At 37.7% G+C, this 18,944-nt stretch overlaps 1 protein-coding gene across 4 annotated transcripts in view; it reads left to right on the forward strand.

Annotated features, from left to right (window-relative positions):
* CCDC91 (coiled-coil domain containing 91) overlaps nt 1-17,989 on the forward strand; it is a 395,228-nt gene extending 377,239 nt beyond the window's left edge. For 3 of the 4 annotated variants that reach the window (XM_027541619.1, XM_027541623.1, XM_027541621.1), the window contains one exon: nt 16,873-17,989. In XM_027541619.1, coding sequence (XP_027397420.1) covers nt 16,873-16,983 — 111 coding nt within the window. In that variant the 3' untranslated portion in view covers nt 16,984-17,989. Of the gene's footprint in view, nt 1-7,592; nt 7,910-16,872 lie in introns of those variants that run through there. The other variant, XM_027541622.1, reaches the window with a different exon arrangement.
* Nucleotides 17,990-18,944: the final 955 nt, after the last annotated feature.

Raw genomic sequence — 18,944 nt, forward strand, 5'->3', positions numbered from 1 at the left:
TTTTTGTTTTGATTTAAGCCATGATTAGGGTGATTTGTTACACAGTAATCGATAACCAAGGGCTTCCCAGGTGGTTCAGTGGTAAGAATCCACCTGCCAGTGCAGGTGACAGGTTCTATCCCTGAGTTGGGAATATTCTCTGGAGAAGGAAATGGCAACTGACTCTAGTATTCTTGCCTGGGAAATCCCATGGACAGAGGAGCCTGGCTAGCTACAGTCTAGAGTAGCTATAGTCCAGATCGCAGAGTCAGACACTACTTGGTGACTAAACAACAACAAATAGATAACAAATACAACACAGAGGCCAGTTCACCTGTGCATAGCAAGTAGTGATAGTAACACTGTGCTCAGAACAAGAAAAGATTAGACTTGATATGTGTGGAGAGAGCTTGCAATAAAGCCTTTTGGGGAATTTCCTGGCAGTCCAGTGGTTAGGACTATGTGCATTCACTGCCAAGGGCCCGGGTTCATTCCCTGGTCAGCGAACTAAGATCCCACAAGTTGTGCGGTGTGGCCAAAAAAAAGAAGTAGGTTTGTGGACAGTCCTTTGCCTGCTTTTGTAAATTGAAACATAAAAGACAAAATGTATCAGTCATTTGAGAATTTTAAGATAGCACAGGAAGACAAGAACCCCCAGAAGTAGTCATGTAATTCTTCCTCCTATTTGAAAATAAGATGAAATTTAAATTGCCAAAAAATCAAAACAAAAAAAGGATATAGAAAGTAATTTGCAAATATTGTTCCTTAGATTGGCACAAAAGAATTGCTAAAATATTAACTTAAATTGATGAAAATATAAGAGTTTATTTTTGTTGTGCTTGATCAATTTGTTACTTAACAATGTTTGTTCAGGATTTTTGTGTTGTTTAATTTACAAAAGACCAGTGATCTTTGCAATGCTTTTGCACTAACCAAGATTTGAAAATATGTAGAAAAAGGTTGTTCATGGCTTGGGAACATGTAATAAATTGTATTTAACACTTTATGTGGAAATGTCATATTAAAATCGGTTAGTCTGTCTTGCCAGAATCAATCCATTTTTCATTTGAGATAAATTCTTACCATTGAACCCTGGAAAGTAGAATATGGAACTTAATAGGTAAATACAACCTTATGGGTCAGAGCCCTAAGATAGAATTTCTATGCAATTACTACTTTACTATACAATTTCCCACATGGTACTAGTGGTAAAGAACCCACCTGCCAATGCAGGAGACATAAGAGTCCCAGGTTTGATCCCTGGGTCAGGAGGATCTCCTGGAAAAAAAGCCTGGCAACCCATTCCAGTATTCTTGCTTGGAAAATTCCATGGACAGAGGAGCCTGGCAGGTTACAGTCCATAGGGTCGCAAAAACTTGGACACAACTGAAGCAACTTAGGGTACTTAACACATACAATTTTAATTACCTTTACTTTTGTTGTAAAATTTTCCTAAATCTGTGGCTTTTTTCAGATGTTTTGGAAATTGTCTGAATTAGGAGAAAAGCAGTTGTTACCAGAATTATTTTGTTTTCAAGTTTATTAAGCTTCACACATGGAACCTTCTACTAGAAAGTCTAGTGCCTGTTATCAGGAAGCGAAGGTAAAACATTCACTCCCTCCCCCGTGCATCCTTTTCTGGCCTACTGCTCTTACGCTAACTTACAAGACTGAATAGTGTGCCTGCACATTAAAGTTTGGAATAGATGCTGGTTTATGCTGCCCAGATGATTTAGTGAAGAACAAAAATGAGTGTTCCCATTCCCTGTGGATTCTGTGGTAGTTTGGGATAAAAAGGCAGAACTGCCCAAATATGTAGAGCTATAGATGACTCAAAAAAAGAGAATTTACTTACCCTAAGACATCTTAAAAACAAAAACAAAACAAATCAAAACTCACAGTTCTTTAGTTGTGGCCAATAGGATTTAAGACTCTTTATACCCATTTTTCATTTACTCTTAAAAGAGCATCTGTAATTCATCTTGTGCTTGCTGGCAAGTTACACAACTTCTTTATATGTTGATAGATTTTTACTAAATAGATTATATTTGAAATATACTTGAAAGTTGAAAAGTTTCTCAAAGAGGAAAGGAGATGTGAACTCTGGATTGAGTATTCAATAGACATTAAAGCTCTTTGAATGTTCTGATAAAGATCAGACCGACATTTCAGAAGTTCAGGTCAAAGCACCTGGCACTGCCTTAGATCAAATCACTCTCCTGATCATATTGAAATCTTTTAGAGTCAGAGTCATTCTAAACGTATATTACTGTATCAGTGTTATCCTGAAGTTGGTTCAGAATCTCTTTCAACGTGATTTATAATAACAACATAAAGCTAAATTTTAGCTCAATACTTTGGCCACCTGATGCAAAGAGCTGACTCATTGGAAAAGATCCTGATGCTGGGAAAGACTGAGGGCATGAGGAAAAGGGAGTGACAGAGGATGAGCTGGTTGGATGGCATCACCAACTCAATGGACGTGAGTTTGAGCAAGCTCCAGAAGATGGTGAAGGACAGGGAAGCCTGGTGTGCTGCAGTCCGTTGGGTTGCAAAGAGTCAGACACGACTTAGCAACTGAACAACAACAATAGTTGTGTTCCCAGAGAGGGAGTTTTCTATGTCAACTTCAGGTTTATATACAGGCTATATTTCTTGCAGTCTAATTTATTTATCTGAAAATATAAAGAAAAGATTATTTTATTACTTGTCTAAAATATGTAGATGATTTAAAAAGAGAAACTCTTTATGGTTATAATATCAGTAATAAGACATTTACTATTGAGACTCCATTAATGCTACAATAATATTACAGATAAGTCTAAATTTTCTTAGGCTGAAATGCAGAAATTGAGGATATAGGATATAGGTGGTATTTAAAGCAAAAATGTTTAAATGTCACAATAAAAATAATTATCACTAAAGAGTGAAAATCATCTTCAAGTCTATCAGCCCCTAATGGGATAATTTCATGAAACCAACTAGCCTATTATGAGTGTGCATATTAAGTTTTAAAACTGATACATAATCCACTTCTTTTATGGCTACATTAAAAGACAGGATATTTATATCATTCCCCCCCAAATGATTGTCAGCACCTTTCTGGTCCTAATGTTGGTATTCAAGTCCATTGTCAAAATGTAGTGAGGCCATAGTCGTCTTGATATACAGTTTCTCAAGCAAAGATAAACTCAAGCTAATACGTGTAAATATATTTTGAAGAAGTGTATTTTTTAAGTGTAAGATGACGTATTGTAGTTCAGTCACTAAGTTGTGTCTGACTCTTCAACACCATTGACTACAGCTCACCAGGCTTCCCTGTCTTTGACTATCTCCTGGAGTTTGCTCAGACTCATGTTAATTGTGTTGGTCATGCTATCCAACCATCTCATCCTCTGTTGCCCTCTTCTTCTCCTGCCCTCAGTCTTACCCAGCATCAGGGCCTTTTCCAATGAATCAGCTCTTCACACCAAGTGACCAAAGTATCAGAGCTTCAGCTTCAGCATCAGACTTTCCAATGAATATTCAGGGTTGATTTCCTTTAGTATTGACTGATTTGATCTCCTTGCAGTCCAAGGGACTCTCAAGAGTTGTGCTGTGATTCCCAGCACCAGTTTGAAGGCATCAATTCTTTAGCAATCACCCTTCTTTATGATCCACCTCTCACATCCATATGTGACTACTAGAAAAAACATAGCTTTGACTATATGGACCTTTGTCAGCAAAATGATACTAGGTTTGTGAAACTGGTCTATTAACAATTCAACGGAGAAGGCAATGGCATCCCACTCCAGTACTCTTGCCTGGAAAATCCCATGGACGGAGGAGCCTGGTAGGCTGCAGTCCATGGGGTCGCTAAGAGTCAGACACGACTGAGCGACTTGACTTTCACTTTTCACTTTCATGCATTGGAGGAGGAAATGGCAACCCACTCCAGTGTTCTTGCCTGGAGAATCCCAGGGACGGGGGAGCCTGGTGGGCTGTCATCTCTGGGGTCGCACAGAGTCGGACATGACTGAAGCGACTTAGCAGCAACAATTCAACATGTCAGTTTTCCAAAATTATAAAATGTAGATGTTAGACTAAGCAGCCTCAAAGTTTCTTAACATTAAAATTCCAAGATGACAGGGGACTAAGGGGAAACTGAATCAGTGCAACCTACTCTCTATATACACATTTCGTTTTGAGTCTAGGGGATTTCTCAAGAAAAATGGATTTGTGGGGCATTTTCCAAAGTATGCTTTATACACACACACGATTCCAAGGTCTAAAAGTTTGAGAAACATTAGTTATGCCCTAGCCATATTGGCAGCTCACAATGCTTCTTCTTAGCACTAAGGCTCTGAGAATTCCTATATAAAAGGAACGCTTTTTTATCTTTCATTTCCCCAGTTTTCTCCAGTTCATCATATCTTAGAAATGCCACCACCGTTCTAAGAATCACCTTTTATTTCTCTTTTCCTTTCATCCATGCACTTCCTATCCATCAGTAACTCCAGTTGGTCTTGTCTAAAAATAGGACCAGCTGTTAAGCCTCTACTGCCAGTAGTCTGATTAACTTTATATTTTTTCCCAGGCCAAAAATTCTCTTAATTGGATTTTCTTCTTCCACTCTTGCCCCCTCTACAATCTGTTGTTCCCAGTAATGAGGTGTGATTTTGTTGTTGTTGTTGTTTGACAATGACACATGGCTTCAGTTCAGTTTAGTCGCTCAGTCGTGTCCGACTCTTTGCAACCCCATGAATCGCAGCACACGAGGCCTCCCTGTCCATCACCAACTCCCGGAGTTCACTCAGACTCATGTCCATTGAATCAGTGATGCCATCTAGCCATCTCATCCTCTCTCGTTCCCTTCCTCTCCTGCCCTCAATCCCTCCCAGCATCAGAGTCTTTTCCAATGAGTCAACTCTTCGCATCAGGTGGCCAAAGTACTGGAGTTTCAGCTTTAGCATCATTCCTTCCAAAGAAATCCCAGGGCTGATCTCCTTCAGAATGGACTGGTTGGATCTCCTTGCAGTCCAAGGGACTCTCAAGAGTCTTCTCCAACACCACAGTTCAAAAGCAGCAATTCTTCGTTGCTCAGCTTTCTTTACAGTCCAACTCTCACATCCAAACATGTCTACTGGAAAAACCATAGCTTTGATTAGACGAACCTTTGTTGACAAAGTAATGTCTCTGCTTTTCAATATGCTATCTAGGTTGGTCATAACTTTCCTTCCAAGGAGTAATCGTCTTTTAATTTTATGGCTGCAGTCACCATCTGCAGTGATTTTGGAGCCCCAAAAACTAAAGTCTGACACTATGGCTTATGGAATCTCAATTCTCTGATAAGGGATTGAACCAGGGCCGGAGCAGTGAAAGCTCGGAACCAGGGAACTCCCTACAAGTGTGACATTCTTCAAACATAGAGTATGGCCACACTTCTGCTCAAAGCTCTCCAGATTTTTCCCATGCCCTGTTACACCTTCCTGCTCTAATCACTGTCTACTTCTCTGATGCTCTCCTACCCTACCAGGCCCCCCTTGCTCATTGTGCACCTATCTTATACTTATTGCCAGTCTTCACTGAAACCAAGTCTGAACACACATTTTGGACTTTTCTATTGTGTTTTCATCTGCTTTTGACATACTTTCCTGATGTTTTTGTATGATTCCTTTCCTCCCTCACTTGTCTTTTGTTAACATTTTTTTTAATTAATTTATTTATTTGGCTGAGCCAAGCCTTAAGTGTGGCACGAGGGATCTTTTCATTGTATCAGGTGAACTCTTTGTTGCAGCATGTGAGATCTAGTTTCCTGACCAAGGATTGAACCCGTGACCCCTGCATTGGGAGCATAGAGTCTTAGCCACTGGACCACCACTTATTTTAAGTCTCTTAATTACTGCCTTTTCCAAGTGGTATGCTCTAACCATCCCTCCAAAAAGATCTCCTCTCTGCCTCTGTCAAATCCTCTGCTCTTTGCTATGTTTTATAGTGTTGATCTTCACCTGAAGAATATTAATTTGTTGTCTCCTCAACCTAAAATATAAAGTATACAGTAGCAGAGAATAGTCTTCTTTACCACTGTTCTCTAGTGCCTGAAGCAGTGCTTGGCACATAGTAGGTACAGAATAAATATTGAATAAATGAGTGAATGAAAAACTATATGACTACTCCTAAGCTCCACTAAACTCAAGTGTCACTTCCTTCCTTGGTGTCACTAAACAGTCTGTCTTTGTTCCTGCTCATCTGCTTTCCTAGATTTTTTGTCCACATCTTGTTTCTCTTTAAGAAAACACTCTTGATATTCTCTTTCAGTCTCTTCAAATCCTCCTCAACCTCTATGAAGCTGTCTCTGCTACACTCTCCCACCATGATCTCTCCCCAGTTCTGACCTTCCACTGGACTCATCTTTACCTAATTGTCATCACTTAGTTGTTCTTTAATGGTTGTGTGTGACTCTTCAAAAACATTATAAACTTAAGGACAAGGCCACTATTTGTATACTTTTGGGGGGTTCAGGGTAATAATGCACAAATAATAGCAGTCTTAACTTTTTTATTTATTAGCTGATTGACCAATTAATTAATGGATTAGCTCGATCTCAAGCGTGTATATAAATGAAACAACAGCTTGAAGGTGTGTGTGTATGATGTGTGAGTGTATGTGGTGGATGTATATTAAGTCAAAAAAAGAGAGGCATTCATATCCAACTAACATTGTTAAAAGGGTAGCATTGTAATAAAAACTGAAGAACTGTTTCATTTATCAGAAGGTAAACAGTCCTTCTTACTGGATATGATGTTATCAACTGGAAAACCTGCCTGAGTAATTACAGTTCCAGATCATCATACTTGATCTTTCTTCAGTGCCTATGAAAGAGCTTGTTAGTGACTGTGAAAACAGAATCCATTCAACAAATTACTAAACATAAAAACATATGTTTATGAGTAATTTTCTATCAGTAGATTTGCTGAATATTGCTTTTTAAAAGCATAAGTTTAAAATATGCAGGAGGGAAGGTAACTTTAAGTTACCTTAAGTTGGAAAAGTAACTTTGATAAAAGTAGACCTGTTTTCACGTCTTATGATTTATCTTGTTGTTGGTGAAACCCCAGAAAATACTGAAATCACAATTAATACTCTGTATTTTAAAATTCATATATATTAATTATATACATTCATATATTTTGTATATATATATTCAAAAACAAGTATCAGATTTTCTAGGATGTAAACAGTGTTCTTAATAGTCCCATTAAAATAAGCTATGTTGTTTTTAACCAAATTTGAATTTTGCTCTTTTGACCAGAATAAGTTGACCATGTATCCTATTATGCTTTGGTGATAGGAAATAAAAGCTAAAGTCTAGAGTTGTTTTGTTTGTCTTTTTCTTTTGCTATGGCATGAAATACTAATAACAAGTGAATCTAATATAGGGAGTTATTGAAAAATCATGTCTTTTTACCCCCTAACCTTAATATTAACTTTTAACAAGCCGTATGTATGCTTCTAAATGGGTTTCAGCAGTATGCTAGCAAACTGAAGAGATGACAAAGGGAAGAAAAGATTTTTAAAGTCTCACTGTCCATTTCAGATATCTCAGAATTTCCAGGGTTTTTTTTTTTTTTCAGGTATCCGAAAGAGCTGAACAATAGCTGAAGCAGCAGTAAATAGAAGGGAAAAGAGTACAGTTAAAGCTACAATATTATAAGGAGATTGTAAGCCCCAGAGCCAAATATGTTTGCCACCACTACTCTGGACATAATATTGTCAGCATGAAGTCACAGAACACAGATCTTTGATTCACTTTGAGATGAAAGTCGCAAAAACAGAACTAAGCCTCACTCTTCAACGGGGCAAAAATAACTCAATATTTTGCCAAAATTCTCCTTGTTTCAATAAAGGATAATAAGGTCATGCCTAATAAAATAGAAACTGTTGAAATTCAGGAATTTTCAGTTTGATGTACTTGTTTTAGAGAAAGGAATTGTCCCTGAACTATAAGAGAAAGACCTCAAGTATCCCTCCCATGGACATGGTCTTAAGTACCAAACACAGAAAGCACCGCCAAATTGGAATCTTAGATTTGAGATGACCCAATTCATCTTCTTCCTCAGAGTATCTTTGTTACCTTGTTTGCTCCTTAAAGAGCTGAACTCTTATTAATTGAATGGCTTCTTGCCTTCAGACAGTTCTGTGGAGACTCAGGAAGGATGTGAAGTTCAGCTACCTAAACCCAAAGTTAGTACATCAGTCATTTTACGGTGACGACTTCCAGGGTGACTTTCAACACAGGCAAGAGAAAGGAGTGCTTGGAGTCTCTCAAACATTTTTGTCCTTGTGCATATCCCTGCTTTTTACAAAATTACAGGATATCCATTCTGATGCATAATCTAGAGGATTGTTACAGTCGTAGGTTGATTGCTAGTTTGTGCAATTATGAGTTTATGCTGTATGGTCTCAAAAGGAGAAATTTCTCCTCTTACCTAACATTCATAGATTCTAAGATATTAAATCAGTTTTGCTTTTAATAGAACTCCTGATGTTTTGGGGACATGGGGGGCTTATAAAAGATTTTGAATTTATTAAATCTAACATTATATGTAATGAACCATAGTAATAAAAGCCACCTTCAAAATAAATCTACGTATTTCATTCTGACCCTTCCTTCTGAATACAAGTGTCAGCAGTTTTGGTTGCGTAAGTTACTTGTCCTGAAATGTTGACAACTCCATGAAGCCAAGGAGATCAAGAAGCAAAGAGCTCCCAACCTCCAGCAGCAGCAACATTCACAGCCGCCTGTGCTAAACTGTCTCTGATTATGACCCGGAGAAGATTACGGGATCCCCATTCATCCCAAGAGACAAACCACCTTCACAAATTGTTTAAAGCCAAACCATTTCAAAGAAAGTATCAGGAGAACACAAAAGACTACCGTCATGAATGAGGATCCAGTAATCAGCCTGTGTAAACCCCTCTAAGAATCTTAATATCTGATTCAGCATATAAAACAAATGGAGACACTAAAATGAGTGAATTAGAAGTCACCAGTGGATCATCAAAAAAGCAAGAGAGTTCCAGAAGAACATCTACTTCTGCTTTATCGACTATGCCAAAACCTTTGACTGTGTGGATCACAATAAATGGTGTTAAATTCTGAAAGAGATGGGAATACCAGACCACCTGACCTGCCTCTTGAGAAACCTGTATGCAGGTCAGGAAGCAACAGTTAGAACTGGACATGGAACAATAGACTGGTTCCAAATAGGAAAAGGAGTACATCAAGGCTGTATATCGTCACCCTGCTTATTTAACTTAGATGCAGAGTATATCATGAGAAACGCTGGGCTGAGGAAGCACAAGCTGGAATCAAGATTGCCGGGAGAAATATCAATAACCTTAGATATGCAGTTGCTATGCTATGCTATGCTAAGTCACTTCAGTCGTGTCCAACTCTGTGCAACCCCATAGATGGCAGCCCACCAGGCTCCCCCATCCCTGGGATTCTCCAGGCAAGAATACTGGAGTGGGTTGCCATTTCCTTGTCCAGTGCATGAAAGTGAAAAGTGAAAGTGAAGTCGCTCTGTTGTGCCTGACTCTTAGCGACCCCATGGACTGCAGCCTACCAGGCTCCTCCATCCATGGGATTTTCCAGGCAAGAGTACTGGAGTGGGGTGCTATTGCCTTCTCTGATATGCAGATGACACCACCCTTATGGCAGAAAGTAAGGAAGAACTAAAGAGCCTCTTGATGAAAATGAAAGAGGAGAGTCAAAAAGTTGGCTTAAAGCTCAACATTCAGAAAACTAAGAACATGACATCTGGTCCCATCACTTCATGACCAATAAATGGAGAAACAGTGGAAACAGTGTCAGACTTTACACTTTTGGGCTCCAAAATCACTCCAGATGATGATTGTAGGCATGAAATTAAAAGACGCTTACTCCTTGGAAGGAAAGGTATGACAACATAGACAGCATATTAAAAAGCAGAGACATTTCTTTGTCAACAAAGGTCTGACTAGTCAAGGCTATGGTTTTTCCATTAGTCATGTATGGATGTGAGAGTTGGACTATAAAGAAGGCTGAGCGCTGAAGAATTAATGCTTTTGAACTGTGGTGTTGGAGAAGACTCTTGAGAGTCCCTTGGACAGCAAGGAGATCCAACCAGTCCATTCTATAATTAATTTTATTTTATTTTTAAACTTTACATAATTGTATTAGTTTTGCCAAATATCAAAATGAATCCACCACAGGTATACATGTGTTCCCCATCCTGAACCCTCCTCCCTCCTCCCTCCCCATACCATCCCTCTGGGTCGTCCCAGTGCACCAGCCCCAAGCATCCAGTATCGTGCATTGAACCTGGACTGGCATCTCGTTTCATACATGATATTTTACATGTTTCAATGCCATTCTCCCAAATCTTCCCACCCTCTCCCTCTCCCACAGAGTCCATAAGACTGTTCTATACATCAGTGTCTCTTTTGCTGTCTCGCATACAGGGTTATCATTACCATCTTTCTAAATTCCATATATATGCGTTAGTATACTGTATTGGTGTTTTCCCTTCTGGCTTACTTCACTCTGTATAATAGGCTCCAGTTTCATCCACCTCATTAGAACTGATTCAAATGTATTCTTTTTAATGGCTGAGTAATACTCCATTGTGTATATGTACCATAGCTTTCTTATCCATTCATCTGCTGATGGACATCTAGGTTGCTTCCATGTCCTGGCTATTATAAACAGTGCTGCGATGAACATTGGGGTACACGTGTCTCTTTCCCTTCTGGTTTCCTCAGTGTGTATGCCCAGCAGTGGGATTGCTGGATCATAAGGCAGTTCTATTTCCAGTTTTTTAAGGAATCTCCACACTGTTCTCCACAGTGGCTGTACCAGTCTGCATTCCCACCAACAGTGTAAGAGGGTTCCCTTTTCTCCACACCCTCTCCAGCATTTATTATTTGTAGACTTTTGGATCGCAGCCATTCTGACTCAACCAGTCCATTCTAAAGGAGATCAGTCCTGGGTGTTCATTGGAAGGACTGATGCTGAAGCTGAAACTCCAATACTTTGGCCACCTGATGCGAAGAGATAACTCATTTGAAAAGACTGTGATGCTAGGAAAGATTGAGGGTGCGAGGAAAAGGGGACAACAGAGGATAAGATGGTTGGATGGCATCACCAACTCTTTGGACACGGGTTTGGGTAGACTCTGGGAGTTGGTGATGGACAAGGAGGCCTGGCATGCTGTGGTTCATGGGGTCACAGAGTCAGACACAACTGAGCGACTGAACTGAACTTAACTGAAGTAATTTATATTCTTCTAAAGTATTAGATGGTATGGTTGGTTGAATGGTAGGTATATGTGATATGCTGAAATTTATTTACACAGTTGTAGTATTTAAAAGAGCATATTTCCATGGGCTTCCCCAATGGTAAGGAAAGTGAAAGTCTTAGTTTCAGTCATGTCTGACCTTGTGAACCTATGGACTGTAGCCCACCAGGCTCTTCCGTCCATGAAATTTTCAAGGCAAGAATACAGAGTGGGTTGCCATTCCTTTCTGCAGGGGATCTTCCTGACCCAGGAATTGAACCCAGGTCCCATGCATGGCAGGCAGATTCTTTACCATCTGTGCAACCAAGAAGTCCATGAGTCGTAAAGACTCTGCCTGCAATGCAGGAGATATGGGAGACTTGTGTTCAATCCTTGGGGCAGGAAAATACCCTGGAGGAGGGCATGGGAACACACTCCAGTATTCTTGCCTGGAGAATCCCATGGACAGAGGAGCCTTTAGGGCTATAACAGTTCATGGGGTCACAAAGAGTCTCACCATACTTAAGTGACATATTTACATAGGAATAGGGTGAACTGTCTGTGGAAGCAGAATAGGGAGGCTGAAGAAAGATTCAGGCATATATGGAAACCTGATTTACGATAGAAGTAGCATTGCAGATGACATGTTTTTTGGCTCAAGCAATTTCTATAAGATATTGTAGCATACAGAGGTCTGTGTGATAGGTGTTCACTACAGCATTTTGCTAGTATAAAAGCGAAAGATTAGGAACAATCCAAATGTCTGTCGATAGTATAATTTTTAAATAAGTAATAAAATAATTCATTATATTAAATTATAAATAGAAAATAGAAAATTATACAGTGGTTTAGACAAAACAGGGAAAAACCAGTGCTTTTGTACACTACATCTGGGACTAATAGGTGGCTCAGACGGTAAAGAATCCGCCTGCACTGCGGGAGACCTGGGTTCAATCCCTGGGTTAGGAACATTCCCTGGAGAAGGGAATGGCTACCAACTCCAGTATTCTGGTCCCAAAGAGTCAGACACAACTGAGGAACTCTCACTGTCACTTGCTCTGGAAAGCAATTTGGTAATAACTATCACAATTTAAAATATGCAGATCCTATCAAACAACCTGATTAAAAATGGGTGGAAGAACTGAATAAACTTTTTTTTCAAAGGAAATGCAGACAGCAGACAAACACAGGAAAAGATGATCAACATCACTAATCATCTGGGAAATGCAAATCAAAACCATGATGAGATACCACCTCACACCTGCCAGAATGACTATCATTGAAAAGAATAGAAATTACAAATATTGGTGAGGATGTGGAGAAAACTGAACTCTCATATGCTGTTGGTGGGAATGTAAATTGGTGCAGCCACTGGTGAAAACAATATGGAGATTTCTCAAAAAACTAAAAATGGAACCACCATATCACCCAGCAATTCCACTCCTGGGTATATAGTTAAAAACAAAAATACTAATTTGAAAAGATACATGTACCCAAATGTTCATTCCAGCATTATTTATAGTAGCCAAAGTATAGAAGCAACCTCAATGTCCAACAGATGAATAGTAAAGACGATGTATATATAGACACACACAATGGAATATTGCTCAGCAATAAAAAAAGAATGAAATTTTGCCATCTGCAGCAGCATGGATGGACTTGGCATATTAAGTGAAGTAAGTCAGAAAGAGAAAGACAAATACTATATGGTATTTGTGAAATCTATTTCACTATATGTGAAATCTAAAAAGTACAACAAACTTGTGAATAAAACAAAAAAGATGCAGACTCACATATATAACACACTACTGGTTACCTCTGGGGAGAGGGAAGGGAAAAGAGGCAACATAGGGGTAGAAGAAAAAAACGGGGTTATTATGAGATTATATGAAATCATCCTTGTAAAACTTTTGAAAATTACAAAGCATTACAGAATTTAAAGAATCTTCCATTCAGTAAAAAATAAATAATTTTTTAAAAGGACAGGATATGAATGGATGAACAGAGGTGACTGGCTAGGTGTCTAATCAGAACACTGGCATTCCCTATGAAGAATCCTGCTGGCTACTCTGGATTGTGGAACAATGAAAACAGCAACTGCACTGACAGTAGGAAAAAAATGAATTATAAGTACTTTGGCATCTAAGAGAGAAGTGTGTGTCGGATCACCATTGGCTGTAATATTTTTGGTCAGTTACCTAGAAGTATCAGCAACATGTGAACTGTGAACTTCTAGATGTTCAAGCTGGTTTTAGAAAAGGCAGAAGAACCAGAGATCAAATTGCCAACATCCTCTGGATCATTGAAAAAGCAAGAGAGTTCCAGAAAAACATCTATTTCTGCTTTATTGACTATGCCAAATCCTTTGACTGTGCGGATCACAATAAACTGTGGAAAATTCTTCAAGAGATGGGAATACCAGACCACCTGACCTGCCTCTTGAGAAACCTGTATGCAGGTCAGGAAGCAACAGTTAGAACTGGACATGGAACAACAGACTGGTTCCAAATAGGAAAAGGAGTACGTCAAGGCTGTGTATTGTCACCCTGCTTATTTAACTTAGATGCAGAGTACATCATGAGAAACCACTGGGCTGGAAGAAGCACAAGCTGGAATCAAGATTGCGGGGAGAAATATCAATAACCTCAGATATGCAGATGACACCACCCTTATGGTAGAAAGTGAAGAGAAATTAAAGAGCCTCTTGATGAAAGTGAAAGAGGAGAGTGAAAAAGTTGGCTTAAATCTCAACATTCCGAAAACTAAGATCATGGCATCCAGTCCCATCACTTCATTGGAAATAGATGAGGAAACAGTGGAAACAGTGGCTGACTTTATTTGTCTGGGCTCCAAAATCACTGCAGATGGTGACTGCAGCCATGAAATTAAAAGACGCTTGCTCCTTGGAAGGAAAGTTATGACCAACCTAGACAGCATATTCAAAAGCAGAGACATTACTTTGTCAACAAAGGTCCGTCTAGTCAAGGCTACGGTTTTTCCAGTAGTCATGTATGGATGTGAGAGTTGGACTGTAAAGAAAGCTGAGCACTGAAGAATTGATGCTTTTGAACTGTGGTGTTGGAGAAGACTCTTGAGAGTCCCTTGGACGGCAAGGAGATCCAACAAGTCCATCCTAAAGGAGATCAGTCCTGGGTATTCATGGAGGTACTGATGTTGAAGCTGAAACTCCAATACTTTGGCCACCTCGTGTGGAGAGCTGACTCATTTGAAAAGACCCTGACGCTGGGAAAGAATGAGGGCAGGAGGAGAAGGGGACGACAGAGGATGAGATGGCTGGATGGCATCACTGACTCAATGGACATGGGTTTGGGTGGACTCTGGGAGTTGGTGATGGACAGGGAGGCCTGCGTACTGCGGTTCATGAGGTCGCAAAGAGTCGGACACGACTGAGCGACTGAACTGAACTGATCAGAAGTATTACACTTTTCTCTATTAATGAGATTTTTTTGTTAATTGTGTTTATTTTTCACACATTTACTGACTCCCTTGTATATTGTATCTCTTGTTTTTTTTGTCTTGCTCCTCTCATAGCCTGTTCTTCACACAGTGCCCATGTGAACATACTAACATGTTCAACCACAATTATATGATATTATATCGTATATCATCACATTATTTTGCATCTAAAAATAAACTATCCAAATCTTACAATGTAGAAAATCCATATATTAGAATCCCTTTATAAACCTTTGAACATCTGAAGGGAATGCACCCAGGTTGAAATTTCTTTTTTGCTGCAAAATAAGGCAAAATTGAAATAAACTTACATGTCTATCAGTGGGAGAGTTGCTAAATAAATCATGGAATACAGTCAAGCAATTTCTTTAAAAAAAAGATAGGAAAAATTTCCAGTAATGGCAGTGGAACAAAGTGATTATGTAAACCCTCCTATGGTTAACATTTACAGCCTCTGGACCAAATATTTTTTAAAACCCATCTTCAAGTGCTTGGAAACATCCAAAGTAGGTAGAAACCACTAGGAATATACTAGACCTGGGTGTTGGTATACCCTTCTCTGCTATTTGAATTTAGACCAAGTGCAAAATAATTTTTTAAAACTTCCAATACAATATTGTAAAGTTAAAAAAAAAAACTTCAAATAGTTAACTTTCAGTATGCTTTATGTGTATTAAAATGAAACTTTAAAAATTTCAAATGTCTACTACATAGCTTTTTAGATTATTAGGCATGTTTTTACTTTTAGAATTAAAAGTATACCTATCATTTCCTAGTAGATTGTTTTGCTCTATTTGGGTTAAGTATTTAATGATTCATTCAATCTCAGAAAATATTTATGGGTTGTCTAACATGTGACCAAACCTTCTTCTAATGCTGGTACAATAGTCATCAAGACAGAGAAGCTCTCTGCTCACTTGGGGTTTACCTTGTAAAGAACTGTCTTACTTAATAGAAACTTGTAAGCATAAAGTATATATTTATCTAAAGTTATCATTTGAGAGAAGAACGAAAAAAAAAAAAAAAATGAGGAAAAGGATAAGCAAGAATCCTGTTTCTGTATATACATTAAAATCCCTAATATTAGAGGGAGTCTTAGTAGTTTTCAATCTTTTTACATGAGGATTTTGATAAATATACTGTATTCTTTTTGATTAATTTTTAGGATATATCAACATTTTAATCTTCCATTTTTTTCAGTCATTTTAAAAATTAGTGGATTATAGATGTGTAATTTACTAGAGAATTTTTGTTTGGATTTGTCCTTTATGTTGAGAGAGCTTGTGGAGGAATATGTCAACTTTTACATAAATATGACAGGTGTGTATTGTGAAATGGAATTTATTTGGCTTTCTTTTGCGTTCATCCATTCTTCTATAACCTGTAGGTAATATGTTGGTTATTTTTATACCATGAACAATTTTTTAAGGCAGGAGAATTAGAAACTTTTTCTGATGTAGTTAATAATCCTTAACATCATGAAAGTTTTTATATGATTTTTATTACTAAACCTCTATGATTTTGTTCATTGCATTTATTATTAATACACTAAAATTATCCTAATAAAAAAATCTCTGACTCAGCAGATAGACCAAGTCAAATTTAAGTTTCAACAGTATCAAATATTCCTTAAAATACCCCTTTCCCAGGAACGTTCTCTTAATTTTAGGATATTGTGTATGTCCTCACTTATTTCTTGTCCCAGGTAAACTTAGGCCTGGTGTAATTATGCTGTTTTTCCCTACTATGTTTTTCTGTTGTTTTTTGCATCTGTTATGTTTTATGATATTTGTGGATGTCTTGTCTGTATATTCATTAAGAAATGATATTTTAAATACTATTTATATTTTCTGAAATCACTCTGATCAAGTTTACGGTATTTTCCAGTAGCTGAATATCAACATCAATTATAAAATTGTAACAATTGTCATTTCATCTTAGATGATAGACTAAAAATAGTGACTGCACTATATCTGAGTTTAAAGCACTGTTTGATTTTCTGAATCAGCATCTGAAAAGTTTTGTCTAGTGGGCTTCAGTGGCATACTATTCTTTATCCCTCAACTAAGTATATTCTTTTTTCTTTCTCTCTCTTTCTTTAAAAAAATATCAACAGCTTGACCAAGTCATCCGCCAAAGAAGCCTGTCCAGTTTGGAACTGTTCCTGTCCTGTGCTCAGAAACAGTTAAGTGCTTTAATAGCTACAGAACCAGTTGACATTGAATAAAGAAAACGTGACAAGCTAACCCACACTGGCAATGGATAAATCATTAGACCTCTAAAATACATGCTCTGAATTATAAAGATGTTTTTGTTTTCTTTCCAAACCTTGGAAAATCGGTTTCCACTTCAAGGATAAACTAAAACAATATTTAGAAGAACAAGAGATCTAATTTATTTTCTTTTATTTTCTCCTTTATGTTTAATGTTATTTTATTAGTAGCAATAGTAGCAGCAGCATACAGTATGATGTGCCCTCAAAACCATTGAAAATTACCAAATTTAATTAAATAAACTTTACAGCTTCTGGCGGCCGGTCACACTGTATTTGGCAAAAATAGTAAATATCTTTACTTAGCATTTCACAGTGACTCCAGATGAGATTCTAGAATGTCATCATACATTTATTTGATTTTGAGGATATAAATAGCATGGTTTTCAATGTCACCTTTTTATCTGTGTAACTTCGCTATAAAGCATGGATATGCCAGAGAATCATTCTGATATTACCAACCTCTTCTATAGTGGGATCCACATATTGTCATTGGTAGCAATTAAAAACACTGAAGATTATTAAATTAATTCAACTTTGATCTTATGTACCACCTAAAAGAATATATATGTATAATATGCTTATCTCCTATTTCTGTTCTTCACAGTCACTATGAATCAATAAAATCTTTTTTCTTAAAAATCACACCATGAACTTAATCTCTAGAAAGAGAATATAACTCAGGGAATGTATATTCCCTCTTATATATAAATATAATGGAATCAGGTTCAAATATGAGATGTGAAATCGTTTCCCAGTACTTCAGGATGTACTTAATTCATGAGCAGTGTGCTTCAGTGCAAAATCATGAGGTTTTTGTTTTCTCTTTTGACATCAAAACTAAAATATCATTGAAAATGTTTGCAAACATTTTTGTTTTGTTTCCTGAAATGCTCCTACTTTCATTGGCTTTGTACTTTTCTGGGATTTCTTGGTGTAATAAAGAGAGCTTCAAATATTATTTGGTTATTGTTGTTTTTAATACTTTAAAGTTTTTTCTTTAATTTTTTTTCTAAGTCTAACTTCTACATCTATGGATGATGATGTTTTTACCTTATACCTACACACCAAGAATCTTTAACAAGGGCTTATTTTACCAAGGGCTTCCCTGGTGGCTCAATAATACTTACCAAGGGCTTCTCTTGGCTCAGATGGTAAAGAATCCACCTACAATGTGGGAGACCTGGGTTTGATCCCTGGGTTGGGAAGATCCCCCGGAGGAGGGCATGGCAACCCAACCCAGTATTCTTGCCTGGAGAATCCCAGTAGACAGAGGAGCCTGGAGGACTGCAGTACATGGGGATGCCAACGGTCGGACAGTACTGAGTGACTTTTACTTCACTTCAAGAATCTTTAAATTGTTCATGACTATTTAGTTGTTTTATCTTACAAATTTAAATAAGAAACTAAGGCAAGCAGGCCACTGATTTGAAATGAAGCACAGTTAAAAAGGGGAGAAAGGGCTTTTAATCTAAAAACAAGTCAATAAAACAATGTTATGGTCATGTTTAAAATCAGTTTACTCTGTCATCAAATTTAAAAGGATAGGATATTTTATGAGTTACTCAGATACGAGTTCAATGAAAATGAAGCATAGAAGGTCGTTGAAACTAAGATCCAGAGATAGAGGGTGTAGCAAGAGAATATAATCATCTCCACCTCTCTTTCTATCCCAACCAGCACAGAATGATTTTTTTGTTCTTCCATTTGGAGTTCTAGTTTTGCTCTTGATGTAGACTAATTATTGTCTGAAGTAATTTGGAACAAATTGATACTGATCAGTCTCTGAATATTTTCAGAACACGCACCATGCACAATAATAAATTCTTAGATTGCTGCAATATTTTTATCCCATGAAGTTGTCCTTAAAGATAACTGAGAATAATCATCTGGACATAGTTCTATTTAATACATTT

Source organism: Bos indicus x Bos taurus, chromosome 5 (assembly GCF_003369695.1).
Source record: "Bos indicus x Bos taurus breed Angus x Brahman F1 hybrid chromosome 5, Bos_hybrid_MaternalHap_v2.0, whole genome shotgun sequence".
In the NCBI taxonomy this organism is placed as follows: domain Eukaryota; kingdom Metazoa; phylum Chordata; class Mammalia; order Artiodactyla; family Bovidae; genus Bos; species Bos indicus x Bos taurus.